This window comes from Haemaphysalis longicornis, unplaced genomic scaffold (genome assembly GCF_048455015.1).
Source record: "Haemaphysalis longicornis isolate Haplotype H1 unplaced genomic scaffold, Haemaphysalis longicornis Haplotype H1 scaffold_10, whole genome shotgun sequence".
Taxonomy (NCBI): Eukaryota; Metazoa; Arthropoda; class Arachnida; order Ixodida; family Ixodidae; genus Haemaphysalis; species Haemaphysalis longicornis.
The window spans coordinates 51067165-51087209 of NW_027526204.1; the positions used below are offsets into that span (position 1 = coordinate 51067165).

At 48.8% G+C, this 20045-nt stretch overlaps 1 protein-coding gene across 1 annotated transcript in view; it reads left to right on the forward strand.

The window, feature by feature from the left end:
- LOC144157730 (uncharacterized) overlaps window positions 1-19764 on the forward strand; it is a 32278-nt gene extending 12514 nt beyond the window's left edge. The window contains exons 5-10 of the mRNA XM_077688509.1: window positions 2102-2195; window positions 8301-8449; window positions 11776-11823; window positions 18423-18458; window positions 18943-19099; window positions 19532-19764. Coding sequence (XP_077544635.1) covers window positions 2102-2195; window positions 8301-8449; window positions 11776-11823; window positions 18423-18458; window positions 18943-19099; window positions 19532-19548 — 501 coding nt within the window. The 3' untranslated portion in view covers window positions 19549-19764. The remainder of the gene's footprint in view (window positions 1-2101; window positions 2196-8300; window positions 8450-11775; window positions 11824-18422; window positions 18459-18942; window positions 19100-19531) is intronic.
- The last annotated feature ends 281 nt before the right edge of the window (window positions 19765-20045 follow it).

Sequence of the window (20045 nt, forward strand, 5' to 3'; positions counted from 1 at the left end):
GCCCGTGTACAATCCCTGTTGCGTTTTATATCCCCTACAAGCTGCCAAGAATGACATTTTGTTTGGTCTACTTGCACAACGCAAGCGCTTCCAGCAGCAACCAACTATTGCTGCATTGGTGCTCATTCATTTCCCCTGTTGCTACACAGAGCGTGATAGTGTTCAATTGTCTGGAGGAGAAAGTGCGCGAGCGGGCACGAAGTTGATGGTATGTGAAAAAAAAGGCCTGAATTGCATTGACTGTGCAGTATCTACAACTGAGGGTTGAATTGTTTCGGCATGAACCGGTAACTATTTTTTCTTTTTTTCGGTTCAGTTCCGGCTGGGGTTCAGCGTGATCAAAAAATAATGGTTCGGGTTCGGGTTCGGTTCCGGCAAAAATACCGGTTCAGTTCCGGTTTTCGGTTCAGGTCGGTTCCGGTTCGACGCGCTGGTAAAACCAAAAGTAAATATTTACCTCAGTCAGTAAACACCAATAAATAAATAATAAGTAATTATTTAGAAACATTTACGCTTCCCGGCAGGGTTCCTCAAAACGAAAGCTTTGTTCTCCCCGGCTCTAGCTAGCGAACGTGAATGCAACATCAAGTGCATCATACCGATATCCACTCGACGGAGCAGTTATGCGAACGTGAGGGCATGCGCGGTCGCACTGAGCATCACGCATATAGCGTAAGACGTATAGAAGCATGTTGGAGCCCCAAGAAGGGAACATCACTAGAAGAGCTATTTTAAGCTCGTTGCTTTGCTGCGCGGGCTCAACTGCAATTGAACTATTTGGACTTCGTGAAAATGTCCTGTCCGATCTGTGGCGTCGGCCGCGATCGACCTGTGCCTAGGCCTGGCAGCAGTGCCCAGAGGCTCGTGCATCTCCGAAGAACTATCTGACGTCGACGCGCAGCGTGCCCCAGCGCCGGAATGCGTCGGAAGTCAAGATCGCGGGCCAGAGCACTTACGCGCTTACTCCTCTGGAAATACTCGGGTCCTGGAATTCACACAGCACGGTGGACAACCTTCGACAGGGCGGAGAAAGCATGTTCAACCTAACGTCAAGTTTGGTTGTGGCGGAAGAGAAGTCTACAGACGAGCTGTACGTCGGGTGTGCATAACGGCGGCTAAGTTTGAGGGCTTAGTCAAAAGGGACGGGCCTCATCACCTTCATATTGGGCTCAATTATTTATGACAATGTTCCTAGCGGCCTAGTTTGCCGATTTTAGAAATGTGAAATGTAAAACTCTCATTCTGATGATGGTTGGAGGCCTTCAGTTTCTTTAGGGACGCCGGTTGTCACCAACCGACTTGCCTGTTGTAATCCCCTGATTAGCCCTACCCTTAACTAATCTAATGGATTTACCTCACCCTATCTGCCTATGGCCCCAACCCCGGTTTTAAACTACCGTCACTCCCTCCACTCTTTTTCTTGCGCTTACGCATTTGTTTTTTCCTCCACCCACTGTTCTAAATTTTGATCCGTTTTAATACTCCTCCCACGGGCCCCTCTTTTTCCTACTTTTCTTCCACCATCCCTCGAGCTGGCCTTTTCGTCCCCTCCATGGCTCCCCCTCACCCCATACCCCAAAGCCTCCGTCAACGTCGCTGTCCCATGGCCCCGCCGCGGTCGTATCTCCATGCAGTCTGTGCCAATATCCTATATGGTTTCCCGATCGCTGCCGCAGCATATTCACACATAAAATGAGAAAAACTAGGCTGTTAGGAACATTTCTATGCATCTGTAAAACTTTTCGTATTGGCGCATGGTGGTTTTAAATTTTAAAGCCTCTGCGTTGCGAATTATTAAGTCCCACAGGAATGTGGTCACGTGAGTCCCTCTAAACCCCGGCGACATTTTAATAGAAACGCAGGACTACGGTGACAGCCCATATATTAGATTCACTGAAAACCAATGGTCTTATGGCCTTTGCTATACATAAAAACTTCAAAAACGTAGAATGTATCTCTTTACTGCCAGAAATCACGCATGGAACGGAAAGGGTGCACATCAACATTCCGTAAAGAAGAATCGCACTAAGTGTCGAGCAAATTTAGTGTCTTCCGAATGTGGGAAAAACAAGTGCACTTGTGTTGTGCTTCCTCTCGGCAGTGCCTGGTCACCACTCTGGGCAACACCAGTCTCCTGGGCGTAGTGGCGGCTCTGCTCAACTTCATCAACTTCATCTTGAGCTTCCTCGGACTGTGTAAGTACCCGCTCGTTTAAGGGACTCCAATAGAACTAGAGGCCCGCACGAACCGAGGTTTGAATCACGTCTCCAGCCCGGGCACGAAGCTTTCCTTTGTTAGCCCGGCCAGGCCCGGTCAGGCCCCGCCGACTGCTTTGAAAGCCAGGGGAGGGCCAAACGAGGACTGTTCACCCCAAAAGGCAGCAGGCTAGCAAGGCAAGCACAACCCATGGACACGTACTGAACGAACGCTTGTTTTATTTCGCTACACTCGCTAGTGTGTTTCAAAAAAGCACGCATATTGTACAAACAGGGCAGTAAAATAGATATTTCTGATAAAAAATTTTCTTAGACCAGAAATAGCCCCAAAACACTAATACGCACCACCGGTCACTCTTCGCTTTGAGGAAACGTGCCGGATCACAGGAGTTGCCCACGATAGCCGCAGGGGGAGGAAGGCTCTGCACCGTCCCGCATCCGCCCTCCCATTCAAATCCAATACGCTGAAATCCGGAGCAGCTGCTACTGATCTAGAGAAAAGTACGCCTTCAACAGTCGCCACTAAGTCTCCCAGATGGGCGCATGGGGCGACGACTTGAAACCAGTACCTTTTACAAGACCCCAGTCAATATACCCCTACAACTGCCATTTCTGTGACGTACCGGTATCCACGTGCCGCGTCGTATGGGAATGCCCCACCACCCAAACCCTGTACTAGCCTCCTCCCCAGAAGACTGGGAGAGCCGCCTGGTCAGCTCGCGGATCGAGGACCAACAATTGCTGGTCGATCGGGCCCGAGCAGCAGCAGCAGCCCGCGGCTTTCTGAGATGAAAATGTGCCCCCCGCTTAACGTTCCTCTCTTATCGTCTCAAAAAAAAGTTTTTTTTGTCGTCCTGCTCCTCCTCCGACAGAAGTCGCTGACTGTTTTTGATGCAATTCATTCTGCAGATGCGTATCGATGATAGAAACACAAGTGTCAGAGAACATCTACGTTTAGCTCTTAGACGCACGACGCCATAGCGTTAGTAAGCCGTCGAAGCATCGTTTGTGAGGGCAGCTGCTGCCTTCGCAATTTAAACTCTCCAAGCACTCAAGGTGAATTGAGGCAGCAAGACGAGCCTCAACGGTTTTCTAACACCATTTTTTTTAACACAGGCCTAGTACGCTTCCGTCGCTGAAGATGAGGGCGTGAGAGCTCGCGCCTGATAATGTTGGTCAGTTGAAGCGTGATACCAGCACAGCGTCCAGATTTTTGGAGTTGCAGGACGACTACAGAATTCCTAATTCACGACCAGCCAGCAACGCCCAATCGTACTTCCTCCAGACGACAAATTTTCAAGATTAATAACTGAAAACGACCACCGACGGCTTTTTCATGCCGGCGTTCGAGATACATTGGTGCAGTTACGTGAACGATATTGGACCATCAGAGGTCGTCAAATGGTTAAAAAAGGGAGCAGGTAGTGCTGTTCATGCAAGAGACTTTCAGCGAAGGAAATGAGAGAGCCATTCGCCCCTATCCCAAGGGATAGAGTCCCCAAATGCGAAGCTTTCACTCTCGTTGGAGTTGACTGTACCAGAACACTGTACCATCGAGAAGGAGACGGAGCCAAGAAATGTTACATTGTCATCTTTACTTGTGCCGTCGTGCGAGCAGTACACATCGAGCTTATGCGAAGTCTCAATACGCAAGACTTTTTAGATGCATTCCGTCGCTTTACAGCCAGAAGAAGAGTCTGCAGGACAGTATATTCAGACAACAGCCTCACTTTCAAAAGAGCTCCGAAACATTTGAAAACTATTTGGAGGACGATACTAGATGAGCAAACATTGAAGTACTTTATATAAAACCAATTCCACAGGAAATTCATAGCGGAACGAGCCGCCTGGTGGGGCGTATTTTGGGAAAGGCTTATAAGAACGATCAAGGAAGCACTGAGAAAAGTTTTGAAAGCAAGTTGTTTTGGCTATATTGAACTGTACACTTTACTTATAGAAGTTAAAGCCATTGTAAACTATGGGCCACTGACTACTTTTGAGCATCCCTAGAGGAGGAACCCTTAACTCCCCACATGTTTTGATCGGCAGAAGACGACTGTCTGTACCGGAAGGTGGAATCTTAGAGATACAGAAGAAGACATCAGAAAAGGAATTTCGGGGACGCTGGCGACGACGGAAAGAATGGCTAGATGCCTTTTGGAGTAGGTGGCGTAGAGAATGCATACTTCAGCTGCCATCCACCCACATTGTACATAATGCATCGTGAAGCGACGCTAAAGTTGGCGATGTCGTCCTCATTGTGAACGAGAAAACACTAAGGCCGCTTTGGGATCTGGCGGTGATCGAAAAAACATTTCCGGGCTCTGACAACAGAGTTCGTCTTTGTCTTCTTAAGAAGTTGAACGGATCTCGTATTACACGAGCAGTGCAATATATGAATCGCCTGGAAGATTCGAGTTAATGCTCCTCTTTGCGCCATCGGGAGGACGTTAGAAAAAGTAGCCTGGTTGATATTTTTAAATCAGGCACATATCTAGGCAGAGATTGGACGACTGGTTTCCTAACAAACTACCCAGAACGCACACACGACCTTCTTCTTCTTCTTTTCTTTTGGCTATGTGTCAAATAAACAACTTATATTCGATGGGACTGTTCGACGGGTTTTGGACTCTGGTCTTTTCGCAAAATCTTGAAAGGGCGTAGCAAATAGGGCCGCCTGAGGTTGATGGACGGGGCTTGGCTTACGGGGCTTGGCTTACGAAGAAGCGTACATGCGTTCGCAGGGCGCAGATGCGTTCGTCATAGTCGATCGCGTCCAAAATGTCAGCATCAAGTTCTTCATCCTTCAGGTTCTCCTGAACTTCAGCTTCGAGTTTGTGAAAGCTCACCTGATCATAAAAGATGGGGTCTAGAAGATTCTGTAGGTCTATGGGCGTCGCTGCCCGACTCCGCAGCAAGGCGTCAAGCGCCGCCATGGTCCCGGAGACGGTCGTCGCAGGACATCTCGGAGAAGGTGAATAGCTTCTATGGCACCAGTCGGCGAAGCCAGACTCTGCGGTTTTGGAATATATAGGGACGAGGGAAGCTTGGGTACGATCCGAAAAGGGCGGCGGTGGAGGGCAAGGCTTTTAGCATAAAGCAGTGTGAAGGTACCCAAGCCTCGCGTGCCTTGGAGCCGCTGCGCCGTCAAACGTTATTCCGCTCGTGCCTCGTTCCCGGGCACCGGGCACCAGAAATTGTGTAGCGAAAGAAGTCCAGCGTCTGGCTTCCGAAATAGTGATCGAGTCGACTAGCGAGGCAGTGAGATCCTCCGATTCTACTTTTCCTTCCTTCCTACTGTGCCATTTCTCAGCAGTGCCCACGGAAAATATCTCAATGACTTTATAGGCTCATTGAGCTATAGGCCTATGGTAGCTTTGGCCTATACGCAAAGAGCCTATAGCCCATGGAGCACCCTGGCGCTAAAGGGACCCTGAAACCTTTTTCGAGCGTGCAATACAGGCGTGACATTTAGAATACACTGCGAGGAGTACCTGAGCAAAATATAACACGCGCACGTGAAGCGGTGACCGCGCCAATTGCTTTGAAAGACGCGGAAAAAATAAATTGCGCACTCTTCAATTTTTCTCGTTATGCACCCCTGGAATGGCCTAAGCGGCATCATTGCAGCCGTGACTCTTATTGGCCGTAGCTGGTCAACTTCACGGCCCATTTCTTGCATTTCCTGTGACGATGCGCCGTCGTCCCCGCTTTATACCAACCTCTTTTATGCCTGAACCTGTGCGCACAGTTTTGGCGTTTCTGTGTGTGCGCGTGCGTGCGCGTGCATGTGCGTGTGTGCGTGTGTGTGTGTGTGTGTGTGCGTGTGTGTGTGTGTCCTCATCGAGCGTAGTTTCGGTGATAATGAACGGATTTTTATAATTCTTGCGGGATGCGATTACTGGGACAATAGACGTTACCCCACAATACATTCCAAGTAGTCGCTGGTAAGTGCTCCAGGGTCCCTTTAAAGTGTTTCGGTAGCGCGTGTGCGGACTAAACAACCCGGCGAACAGATGTTAGCGCGTACAAAAGAAAAATGGCCGCGTATTTGCTCAATTCGCTGCAAATGTCGTCGAGAGACAATAGTCATCTTCTGCCTGCCCTGCATCGTAGTTGTCTCTCCTCTCTCGTCCAACAACCTCTGACGCTGTTTCTTCCCAGTCTCTCCAAATCGCGAGACTGCACGGGCGCTTGAGCGCGTTCAGTCCATAAAGAGAGAAACACTTTATTAAGGACGACCTCTAAGCGAGGGAGGTGGCCGGCAGCCGGACCTGTGCGGCGACCTTCGTAGCCCGGGCTATGATGGTCTTCTGTCTCCCCGGATCAGAGCAGTTCAACGCTGCTTCCCAGAGCTCCGAGGAATTGATCTGAGGGAGGGGATCGTGTGGACAGGCCCACATGTGATGTTGCGCCGTGGTCTTGTCTCGCACAGTGGTCAAAAGGGGGAGGGATAAGCTGAGGGGTGCGTGGGATGGAGGAGGGCCCTATTGGCAAGGGATTCCGTCTGGGCGTTTAGATGAGCGCACAGTCTTCTGCGTGTGGTCGACGCTTTAAACATGCCCAAAAAAACTTCCATTGTCACTTTGTTAGAAGGGCAATACAGCAGGCATGACTGCTGGCGGCGTTTCCAGGCCTAGACACGTTGTCAAGATCCAAACAAAGGCGCATTCCAAATAAGACTTCAAGGGCCCATTTCGATGCAGAGCTCCCGTTAGCTCGATGGTAGAAAGTAACGTCATCGTCCTTCCTTGTATAGCTGCGCCTCAGCGTGTGTTATTTTCTGGCAGTTTTTATTGCGTGTGCTGGAGCCGAGGCATGGGGGCCAAATGTTTCCAGTGGGTCCGTAGACAGCGCTCAAAACCCGTGAACTAGAGAGCGCGTGCAGAGAGGGGTAACCTAACCGACCAGAAGCACTACCCAGGGGGCGCGGCCTCCGCCCACTGCCCAGATTCCTACGAAAACGACACGTCGAAGGCTCCCCACTTGCATCTTCCTATTCGCCCGTCGCATACCGTATCGACGCGTCTCCTCACCGCTTAGTGCAGTGTGCAGCCAGCAGAGGGCGGCAAAAGATGAGTGAATAAGAAATGCAGGGACGGAACGCCTACTGTCTCTATCTAAGGGCACTGGGTGTCGCCACTCTCTCCTCATATTGTTCGCTGCCGCCGCCGTAATCATTGGTCACTCCGCATCACGTGACATTTGTTTGCACTAAGATGGTTCATGGGCGCCGTCGTTTTGTTGTTTGTGCGTTTTTGGTGAACCCACTCTGATATGCTTAGCTTGTCCTCCCTGATCTGCGGCTGCGCACAACTGAAGTCGTTCCGAACACGAATCAAAGATAACGCGTGCAGCAGCATTTCAGAAGCCGTTTGGCTGCGTCTTCAGGAGTTTTGTTAATAAATGACCCGGCCTAATTTAGCGGCGAGGACATGTATGCGGCAATCTCGCAACACTAATAAAAAACAAAATGATCGCCGTTGCTGACTTCGTGCCCCAGTGGCGTTAATCTGATACCTTATCTAGTGACACTAGTAATGGCGATGCTGGCGGACAACAAAAGGGCGACAGACAGCACATGCCGCTACTACAGCGGGCAAACGGGATCACTAAGGCGCTTATAAACAAAAGTTCGGTTGTCACTGTGTTTGATTGGAGTGTCACGGTGTTTGATAGAGATGAGCCTCGGGTGAGCGGTCGAAAAGTTCGGGACGTTCACCAGTCAAAGAAGATCTACGAATAAATTTTCAATGAATTTTCGTACAGGTTTTCGGCGTACGTTTTAGCTGCCCTGTCAAGTGCACAACAGACTTTGTAAAGAACAAGGCATGGTGATGCGACAAAAGCGTGAACAAATTCACACTTCGTAGCACTGAATTTTCTAGCCTTAAAACGTAATTCATATTCAGCCCATGGGGGGTGTGCTGTTCCGCCTTTTACAGCACGATATCATTCAAGTGGCATAGGTCCCGCTGTGCAGCTTTTCGGCAAAACGGAAAAAACCAGACAGTTCCTTAGAGTTTCTGCATTGCAACGAACTGAATGCTTACTTCCAGTATTTCCGTCACGTGTTTTCTGCAGCCTCGCTCTTCTCCGTGGTAACGGGCTTCGTGACGGCTCCTCTGTGCGCCATCAGCGGGGTGCCCAACTGCCTGACGCTGCTTTCCGGCAGCCAGAGCTGCACCGGTCCGGTCAGCCTCACCCTTCCCAGCACCCTCAACGTAGGCCAGGTAGGCGCGCCCTCTCCTGGGCTCTGTAAACAGGTGACTGGGTTCACCTCAGACTCGATCCCATACGCGCTTAAGGGCGGCTGCAGATAATACTTAGGGCAGATTTGAATATTAGGGCAGGGAGATTTTCGGATAAAGATACCGGCGATGCATCATTGCTTTAATCGCGATTATTTTGGCTGCCAGTGTAAAGGACCCAGCAACACATCAGACAAACGCCTTCTGTTTCCTTCGCGTCTGGAATCACAGCGAAAGCTACAGTTATCGCCAGCAGGGAGCAGCACTGCGTGATTTGATCGTCGCAGTGTGTGCGCCTTTCGTTTCTTCCTTGCTTTTGCGGTTTCTCTTCAGACAGTGGTTGTCGATTGCGTTCATTGCTGGAATCGAAAGAACGCCTGCCAATAGCCAGCCAATAACTACATAAGAACTCACGAGGAGCAACTTAAGGGCAAGGGAAAGCGAAACGCAGTTATAATGAAGCATAGAGCTCTGTGGGGGTATAACAAATGTAAGAAGTAAAAGGAATGTGGAAAGAAGTAATGGTTCCGGGTCTCACATTTGCAAATTATGCACTCTGCTTAAAATCAGACGTTCTATCAGGCCTTGAAGTGAACCAGAGAACGAAAGGACGTTTGACCTTATGCGCGCATGGAAAAACAACTAATGAAGCAGTTCATGGAGATATGGGCTGGGCGTCGTTTGAAGTTAGAGAAGCACAGAGTAAAATATGTTTTGAGATTAGGTTGAGAGCAATGGATCAGCGAAGGTGGCATCTAAGGTTTTTAGGTACCTATACTTGAAAAGCGTGGATAGGCAGTGGTTGAGGAAGACTAGAAGGGTAACGATGAAATAGGGAAAGAACAGTGGAGAATACAACACAGCCAAGGTAACCAAAAAAGTGGCAAGGCAAATTAAAACCAATACATAGAGAGAAAAAAATGGAAGCTAAAACGTTGTTAGAGATGTACAGGGCTGAGAAATTGAATATCAGAAAAAAAATTTCTACGATAATTCCCAGGGAATTCTTTGATTTTTGAGGCATGATAGAATATGCGTGGTCTGCGGAAAAGAAACAGACACTATGCGGCACATTGTGTTAGAATGTGAGGGTATCCATCCAAATCTACATGAAGGAAATATTCGGTTTCGAGAAGCCCTACGATTTAGGGGTAGCACAGAGGAAGTTAACTTCAAGACTGTCGAGGGGACGAAAAGAAGATTAGAATGCTGGTGGACGAAAAACAGACAGGGCACTACTGCCTAACACAGTTACCACCTGTAACAGAAAGAAAAGTATTTTGTACCTAATAAGCTTTTTGTGCCTGCCCTAAGCAGCGCTAATATTAGACCAAGAGTATAAAACAGAGGTATATTAGTCGTTTTTGGTAAGATGACATGTCATCACCCCGCTACAAACAGAAAACCAATAGTAATAATCATCATCATCATTTCACAAAACATCGTTGATAACAAACGAAGGCACATCAAGCGCCGCTAAAGTAAAAAAAACTGGCCGCGTATCTGGTCCTTTCTTCGCACATGTCGACGAAAGACGATAGTCTTTGTCGACATTTGCCAAGTAAATGCCTCCCTTAGCTTTTCCGTTCACCTCTCATGATGTTCCTCTTGCGTCGCGCTTCAGCCTAGGTAAACAAGCTAAAGGTTTGCTCACGTCAGTTTCAATTATGACAATGCTCCAGGCTGGGTGCCTCGATGCCACCAGCACTGCCGTACGGTGGAGACGCGCGTGAATCGGGGCACCCTACCTCAACGTTATTGAACCCCGTTGCCCCAGGCTACGTGCGTTCCAAGCAGAACGTGTAACCTATCTACAGGAACCTTTCGTAACTGTTTCCTCTTCCATTCTTAAAATGCCGCCACAAGCTATAGGGCGCGGGAGACCGCAGGCGGCAGTGTGATTTTTTTTTCTGCAGTAGATGTAGTATTTCATTTCGTAAAATTCAAGTATCTATATAATATTTATAATGAAACACTGCAAATATCAGTCATGTATTGATTTTCTGCCTTATATTTCCGTACTGTCTTGTTCTTGTTCAACAATGTTGAGAAGTATGAACATATAAACCGGACTTCGACATCTAGATTTCGTTGTGAGTATACAAGACTATTGCACATAATTTATTTCACTTTGACCGGGTGCCACAGACAGACATACAGACAAACATTTCTGGGTTTGGGTAGCCCAAGCAAGACTATCGTCTGTATAAACGCTTCCCGCGGTCGGAATCAAACCTGGCTTCCTCGCGTCATGAATCCGACGTTTATTACATTCGGACAGGGTCGTAGCAGCTTTGATTTTTGACTTCGGCTTTGCTTCAGGTAGTACGGGTGAAAGCTTCGCGTTTTAAATATTATGTTCTTACAAAAAAGGGTGTCATTTTTAAGGCACAGATGACGGAGGGAGCATTCGCGCCGGAACGCCCAACTCAGCACAGCATCACCCAAAATACCTGTCGTTGCCAGTCCAATTCCTCGCCTAGGAACACACTGCACATGACATGTGTCCGTACGATGTTTTGACGAAAGGTGTATTTGTGCCTCAAGACCTGCCATCTGGCGGGTGGTCAACCTGAGACGCGTACCGCGGTATGCCTTAAATGGCGTGTCATGAATTGTTCTGAAGAGGTCACATTACAGGCAGGCTCAAACAAATACCCTCCTTCGACGATCATCGTGATGGCTTCGCCTTTCGTAGACAACTGCCACTGTAAACCACATTTGACTCTGGGTAATTTTTATTCGTTCGTTCAAGATTGCAAGAATAACTACAAACTCCGATTCATCGACGCCACCATATTCCATATGCCAACTCTGGCACAAGTGACACAATTTGTTTTCGGATTCTTTGCTCCGGCTCCGCATGCCGGGCGCTCTACTTTCTGTAGTCGAGCTTTGTAGGCACGGGATGAGTTGGTTCTATCGCGCCGTCTACTCGATTTGTCAAAGATGATTCAATCTCGAAGACATCTCGAAGTTATCGAAGTTAGCGAAGACATGCTGAAGTCCTGTATAGAAACGTTTGCAAGGTTCTCGCTGCAAGTTTAAGCACAATTACAAAGATCTTCTGCCTCTTAAGGTGAGTGGCAGCCTGCAGTAATCATGCTACATTTTTCCTTCTTACATTACAAGGCGTAATTTATATACTCGGTGAACGACGAAGCGATCGAAGCTAAAAAGTGAAACAATTACTGCCCCTGTTCCCGTAAGCTGTGTCGCTAAAAAGACAGATGTGATTAAAAACACCCTTTCTACTTCTCAGTGTTTTCTTGTCGTCTTTAACTCATCAAACTTTCGTTCTGTTTCAGTGCCTGAACCAGACGCTCCTCCTCTGCCAAAATGGGCAGCCTGCCACGGTATGTGAAACAACTGTTCTTATATGTAACGATACCAGTTACACAAATATTATGAACTGGGTAATGGGGTATGAGGAAATTATGTCCTACTTTCTGATCAAGATTTTGCTTACTGTTTGACACCTCCTACAAAAAGCTCTAAAAATGCCCCAGAGAGACAGCAATTCCATACTTCTTCACAGGGACAGCAGTTCAATACCGAACAAGCGATACCTGTTCGTGCTTAGGCAATGGATTTTAAACTTTTCCTCGCAGCGTTTTGAAAATATTCACCTGCGGCGTTTCCGCTTTGGTATTGTACGGCTGTGGAGCGATGCATAAAAAGGGTGTATGGTGTCAGAAAGTAACTGCAATTACTTACGTCGGATCCCTGCGGACGACTAGTCGGCATGCAACCTTCGCTGAAAATTTTGCAGTCACCGGGGCTGGCACACAGGAAAAAAAACCTAAATTTCATACTTTAACCCAAGATCACCCCAGCAAGGGTGCGCCCTTGGTTTTGGTGTGTACTGATGTTTTCGAGGTCTTTTTCCTTCGTTAAATATCAGCTTGGCCATAAATTCAGGGCGTTTAGTATTCCTGTAGCAAAATTAACGCTTCAGAATCTTTTTGTTTTCCCTGGCGAACGGTACATGTTTGGAACGCATGAAACAGTAGCATGAACGAGTTTGGTGCGCATAAATTTGTAGTATGAACGAGTGTGGCGCGCATAAAATTGTAGCATGAACCTGGTTTCAAACCAAGCTCACCTCAGGCGTTCATTTATTACGTCTAGATGAGCTTATGCTTCGTCTGTAGACAACAGATTGAAACGGTTTTACAACTGTGTAAAAGCAATATTTATTTTTCAGCACTGTGCAAGAGGCCCTTGCACAGCGCTTCTTGCGCAGAATTGCGAACACATCAAACGACCATCATTACCAATAAACAAAGCATCCATGAGTGCTTAACATCAATGAGCTTCGGGTGCAAGGACTCGTGTCATACAACAATGCCCATAGAAAAATGAATTGAAGGACATGTAAACAATTCACTTCACTCCAAACCTGCACAATATTGCGATAGACTGCGCCTACTATTGCGTCACTTAGATTCTTCATTGGCTGAGTGATAATGAGGTTTCACTCACCGACGTTGCAGAGGTAATGGGGCGTGCCGTAGTGGAAGGCTCCGGATTTATTTTGACCACCTGGGATCTTTACCGTGCACCGAAGTCTCCAACACACTGGAGTTTTGGCTTTTCACCTATTTATATTGTGTACATTTATTTATTTATTTATTTATTTATTTATTTATTTATTTATTTATTTATTTATTTATTTATTTATTTATTTATCTGATACCCACAGCGCCAGGGGCATTACAGTGGGGGGGAAGAACACAACAAAATAACACAGGGTTGCAGTTCCCCGCACACCGGCCCAACACGCACCAACCAACACGTATGTTATTTTAAAAACATTCAACTTCTATAGTTACATTGTGTAGTTATGAGTAATGGTACGGAGAAGCCTTCGTAGTGATCTTGAACGTTGGTATCAAAAAAAGAAAACCTTCTAACATTTATATGCAATTATATGCAACAAACCTCCAAAACAATACGAACTCAAACTATAACGTATAACAGTTATCGAAATAAAATCAAGAAACCAAACCTATAATTCAATCTTACTTTTTCACTCAAGCACTCGGACTCTTGTGTCGTCACTGTACCAGCTGGTTCTAACAATGCGTTTTTTGTGAAGGCAGGTGGTAAGTTGGCGTACGACTTTATCCAAAAGCGTACTTCTGACGCTGAGTGAGCCACTTAAAGCTCTTGAAGGAACACTTGGGTACGACGCAGGGGTTTTAGTTAATAGGGACAGTTTGAAGGAGTGCTCCAGATTATTAGCCCTCCACCCATGTAACTTGAAAGAGTCGGGTGACCAGAAGTGGTTAGGCCCGCCGGGCATTAATCCAAAAAACGATTTTTGTAGTCCACTATATAGAGAAACCGAGTATCCTGAAGCGCGGAGCGTCAGGTGAAGGTACGGTGAAGAATTTGTCGAGTAGTTCTTTACTACCCTGAGGGAGCTCGTACAGTGTCGCACAGTTACGAAAAGGGTTGATTTCTTTAACAGGAAAGAGGTCTACGATATATTTTTGTGGTTGTCGCGGGATAGCTAACGGTACTTCTACCTATAAGGACTTTAGCCTAGCATGGCCGAAGGAAAACTGAAATTAAGGCGGCAAAGCGGCAAAGCGCGTTAAGCTGATCCCGCGAAAGGGAGGGCCCCGCTCGTGGCAATGACACCGCATCATCGTATAGACCAGTGGTTGCTTGCAGGGGCTAGGTGTTTAGACAAAGTACGCCCAGAAACCAAGGAGCCTTGCGCCGTGCATTCAAGGGAACATTACGGAGGGCGTTAAGCTGACCCCGCGCAAGGGAGGGCCCCGCTCGTGGCAATGACCCCGCATCATCGTATAGACCAGTGCTTGGTTGCAGGGGCTAGGTGTTTAGACGAGGTACGCCCAGATGCCAAGGAGCCTTGCGCCGTGCATTGAAGGGAACATTACGGAACGCGTTAAGCTGACCCCGCGCAAGGGACGGCCCCGCTCGTGGAAATGACACCGCATCATCGTATAGACCAGTGGTTGGTTGCAGGGGCTAGGTGTTTAGACGAGGTACACCCACAAACCAAGGAGCCTTGCGCCGTGCATTGAAGGAAACATTACGGAGTGCGTTAAACTGACCCCGCGCAAGGGAGGGCCCCACTCGTGGCAATGACACCGCATCATCATATAGACCAGTGGTTGGTTGCAGGGGCTAGGTGTTTAGACGAGGTACGCCCAGAAACCAAGGAGCCTTGCACCGTGCATTGAAGGGAACATTACGGAGCGCGTTAAGCTGACCCCGCGCAAGGGAGGGCGCCGCTCGTGGAAATGACACCGCATCATCGTATAGACCAGTGGTTGGTTGCAGGGGCTAGGTGTTTAGACGAGGTACGCCCAGAAGCCAAGGAGCCTTGCGCCGTGCATTGAAGGGAACATAACGGAACGCGTTAAGCTGACCATGCGCATGGGAGGGCCCCGCTCGTGGCAATGACCCCGCATCATCGTATAGACCAGTGCATGGTTGCAGGGGCTAGGTGTTTAGACGAAGTACGCCCGGAAACCAAGGAGCCTTGCGCCGTGCATTGAAGGGAACATTACGGAGCGCGTTAAGCTGACCCCGCGCAAGGGAGGGCCCCGCTCGTGGAAATGACACCGCATCATCGTATAGAACAGTGGTTGGTTGCAGGGGCTAGGTGTTTAGACGAGGTACGCCCAGAAACCAAGCAGCCTTGCGCCGTGCATTGAAGGGAACATTACGGAGCGCGTTAAGCTGACCCCGCGCAAAGGAGGGCCCCGCTCGTGGCAATGACACCGCATCATCGTATAGACCACTGGTTGGTTGCAGGGGCTAGGTGTTTAGACGAGGTACGCCCAGAAACCAAGCAGCCTTGCGCCGTGCATTGAAGGGAACATTACGGAGCCCGTTAAGCTGACCCCGCGCAAGGGAGGGCCCCGCTCGTGGATATGACACCGTATCATCGTATAGACCAGTGGTTGGTTGCAGGGGCTAGGTGTTTAGACGAGGTACGCCCAGAAACCAAGGAGCCTTGCGCCGTGCATTGAAGGAAACATTACGGAGTGCGTTAAGCTGACCCCGCGCAAGGGAGGGCCCCGCTCGTGGCAATGACACCGCATCATCATATAGACCAGTGGTTGGTTGCAGGGGCTAGGTGTTTAGACGAGGTACGCCCAGAAACCAAGGAGCCTTGCACCGTGCATTGAAGGGAACATAACGGAACGCGTTAAGCTGACCCCGCGCATGGGAGGGCCCCGCTCGTGGCAATGACCCCGCATCATCGTATAGACCAGTGCTTGGTTGCAGGGGCTAGGTGTTTAGACGAAGTACGCCCGGAAACCAAGGAGCCTTGCGCCGTGCATTGAAGGGAACATTACGGAGCGCGTTAAGCTGACCCCGCGCAAGGGAGGGCCCCGCTCGTGGAAATGACACCGCATCATCGTATAGAACAGTGCTTGGTTGCAGGGGCTAGGTGTTTAGACGAGGTACGCCCAGAAACCAAGCAGCCTTGCACCGTGCATTGAAGGGTACATTACGGAGCGCGTTAAGCTGACCCCGCGCAAGGGAGGGCCCCACTCGTGGCAATGACACCGCATCACCGTATAGACCAGTGGTTGGTTGCAGGGCTAGGTGTTTAGACGAGGTACGCCCAGAAACCAAGGAACCTTGCGCCGTGCATTGAAGGGAACATTACGGAGCGCGTTAAGCTGACCCCGCGAAAGGGAGGGCCCCGCTCGTGGCAATGACACCGCATCATCGTATAGACCAGTGGTTGCTTGCAGGGGCTAGGTGTTTAGACGAAGTACGCCCAGAAACAAAGGAGCCTTGCGCCGTGCATTGAAGGGAACATTACGGAGCGCGTTAAGCTGACCTCGCGCAACGGAGGGCCCCGCTCGTGACAATGACCCCGCATCATCGTATAGACCAGTGCTTGGTTGCAGGGGCTAGGTGTTTAGACGAGGTACGCCCAGAAGCCAAGGAGCCTTGCGCCGTGCATTGAAGGGAACACTACGGAACGCGTTAAGCTGACCCCGCGAAAGGGAGGGCCCCGCTCGTGGCAATGACACCGCATCATCGTATAGACCAGTGGTTGCTTGCAGGGGCTAGGTGTTTAGACGAAGTACGCCCAGAAACCAAGGAGCCTTGCGCCGTGCATTGAAAGGAACATTACGGAGCGCGTTAAGCTGACCTCGCGCAACGGAGGGCCCCGCTCGTGGCAATGACCCCGCATCATCGTATAGACCAGTGCTTGGATGCAGGGGCTAGGTGTTTAGACGAGGTACGCCCAAAAGCCAAGGAGCCTTGCGCCGTGCATTGAAGGGAACACTACGGAACGCATTAAGCTGACCCCACGCAAGGAAGGGCCCGCTCGTGGCAATGACACCGCATCATCATAGAGTTTTGGTGGACCGTTGCATCCGCGGATATGGCGTCACTGCTGCGGAGTTTGGCAGTTGCTACCTGCTCACCGGCCTTTACGCGCGATTAGCTTCGCGCCTAATGAACGTAAGAGACACGCGGAACAAAACGGGATATGGAGGGCAGGGTCGCGTGAGAACAGCCCAAGCCTGCAGGGCTTTGATTTGGGTTGCAAAGTTTCTCCTGAGGCCGTGTCACGTGTATTCTTACGAAGTAGAGTTATGTTAAGGGCCAGCGTTACCGTGGTATCGCTTTTAGACATCTGCTGTCGTGTGGCAGGCCCGAAACTGTACGTGAGCTGCTCCATATAAGCGCACGCGCTGTGGTTATTGAAACCGCTGATGCCTGAAGTTCTTCTCGGAGGCCAGGATTTGGGTATGCTTCTGGCCGCTTCTTGCAATCCAGTGATCCTGTTTTCGAAGCTGCATGTCAGAAACCTTCTTCAATGTAGTGACACCGTCCTCGTGTGCAGCGATACGTGTGGAAAAGGCCTATTTGGGTTGGGGCATGCTTTTCGAGCGCAAAGCTCAAAAGGGCTGGTTTCACGACACAGTCCTTAAAGGGGCTCTCCTGTAAAACCAGGGGGCCTTCCTCTAAGCCGACTTGGTCAGTTTCTGGGAAATCGTTCATCGACTACGCTGGCTGACCAGTTCTCCTGTCGTAATGCTCTGGCTGACCCTGTCGAAACCTGAGCGCATTTATGCTGCAGCAACAAAGGGTCCGGTGCGAGATGGGCTACTCTGTGCAGCAACCACGAGCACCGTTGATCGGTAAAAGGGAAGCGAGGGCTGCTTCAAGCCGTGGGGAGCCAGTGCCGGTCAGACCCAATGTGATCCTAAACTGTATTATGGTTATTGTATTTATTTAAACACCCTCAAAGCCCGCTGGGGTTACAGAGACTACTAATATGGCGATTCATACAGAAGTAAGAGCCATTTTGAGCGATGCTGGCTGAGGAATGCTTGCCATAAATGGGGGTGGGGTTCTATCCGTGGCAGGTCATGGGCAAATTAGGGGTTTAGTAAAGAAATCATACTTCTAGTGAAATTTGACACAGGACGAATAGGGAAAAGACGAAACATACGCTAGGTCTGCAAAAGTATGAGCTTACAGTGTATTGGTGTGCGAGAAATCGGCCGAACATTTTAAAGTGAAGCAGCGTAGTTTAATTATGTGGGTCGGGTACACTTCCAAAAGCTTAGCGCTGTGTATTTACGTTCACGTTATAATGCTGCTCGGCAGTACCGGGCTAACAATAAGGTACCTGATATGCGCATTTGGTATGCCCGTCAGACAGGGCTTGTAGCTTTGTCCGCTGTCGTGTGACCATGTGGCGCCTGATGATTAAGGCACGCGTCATAACTTAAATACTGAACATCAAGATAATCCAGTAGCCAGTAAGGTAAAAAAAATGTTCACAACCACCGCACTTATTGTCGATATGCCTGCGATAGAACCAGTAGAGCTTGCTATTGTCCCCTCCTTCGTTCCCCGCTGTTCCCTTCTGTTAACAAGTGTAGCCTGGGTGCCCTTGAGTCGCAATGCTAAGGTTGTTTTTTACACTTTCCAGGATAGGCTTCTCTTGAATCTCTTCAATACGCTGACGGTAAGTACTATTCAAGGACTATTGAAAACGTTTTTTTAGAAATTGTCGATGCATTCACTCAATTTTTTGTGAGTTTATTTGCTGCATTAGCACATAGTAATGACAAAAAACTGCGCAAAGAAACTTAATGGAAGCCCAAAAAAAGACAAACACGAAGTCATCTTCCGTGGATTTTTTTCGCACTCTTTTTTGCCGTGAGTACGAACCAAGTAGCCCGTCTTCACACCCCAGCGCATAGTATTTAAAACTGTTCGTCTTCGCAGCACGTCACAAGCTTTAGTCAGTGCACAGTGCCCGTTTTGTCAGTGCATGTGTTTGTGCTTCTTTTTGTAAGGGATACGTCACATGAAGCACAATGAGTTTAGCAGTTTTTTGCAAGGCCAGAAGCAAAGAATAAGACATGAGAAAATCGCATGTGGGGTCTAGGGACAGACAATTCACCCAAAACGAACGTTCATAAAGAGCCGTCCTGCCCTTTCCCCAGTGCCTGCTGCAATCCCTGTTGGCCAATAATCCGGGCGCCATGATCAACAGCTCCATCTGCCTCATTCTCGGAGTGCTGAATACCCTGTTCGGAACCATCCCTTTCATCGGAACGATCCTCAGGGCTTTCCTGACCATCCCAGCGCAAACCTTCGGATGTGAGTTGGTGATCAATGTTGTTTCATCGCAGAGTCTGATACAATTCCTCGCTCCAGTTAAGCCTTTTCATGACGGCGAAAGCTGCAATGTGCAGATATTACATATTCCCGAATCAATGAAGTTTCGGCTCTGTCTTCTCCTCTGTCGCTAGTGTCGCTATATTAAAGTGACAAATAAAAACGTTGGAAACACTATTTTTGGAACAATCCAAAAAAGAAAAGAAATTTGAGTTACTTAAACTGAGCGAAAGATCAGCGAGCCTGCAAGAAGAATCATTTAGCGCCCTGGTGCGCTTTCTTGTGACTAGGCTGCTGTATACGTTTTGTGTCAAATCACTGCTCCTGTTTTACCAGAATTATCCTTTCCCTTTGTCACTATAGTTGCACGCAATGGATGCGGATTGTCCTAACGCGCGATTCTTTCTTTTTCAGGTGGATCAATTGGTTAAGCACGCACACATTGGGCCACACGTATCTCGGTTGATCTCCTTGGAAGCTGTGGGCTGGACGTTGCCTGCTGCCGAATATCCTGTTTCTGTATATGCTGTTGCTGAAGTTCACGGTCACGTCGCGAGATCAAAAGGCCCGCCTTGTCATTTGCTAATACACATATTCAAACCATGCGTTTGAGTGTCCCCTTTTCTTCACGGTGGTTTTGATTTCCCTCAATGTGTTGTCTAATACCACTATTGTGGTGGTACTTCGGCTTGTGGCGAAAGTTCGGTTAAAGGGGGTTAAGCAGCTTCCAGGTTCCACTTCGATAAGGAAATTCTAGATAAGCTTTCTATACAAGAAGCATCCAGAACTTGATGCGTAGGAAAAAAACCTAACGCAGTTTTACTCAACTTGGAAGGTGTCAAGCGGAGAAGTAATTCGCCAGAGGGGCAGTGGTTCTTGCCTTGTCTAGTTTCGGTTGCAGTCCGGCGTTGATACCGAAAGTGGTGGG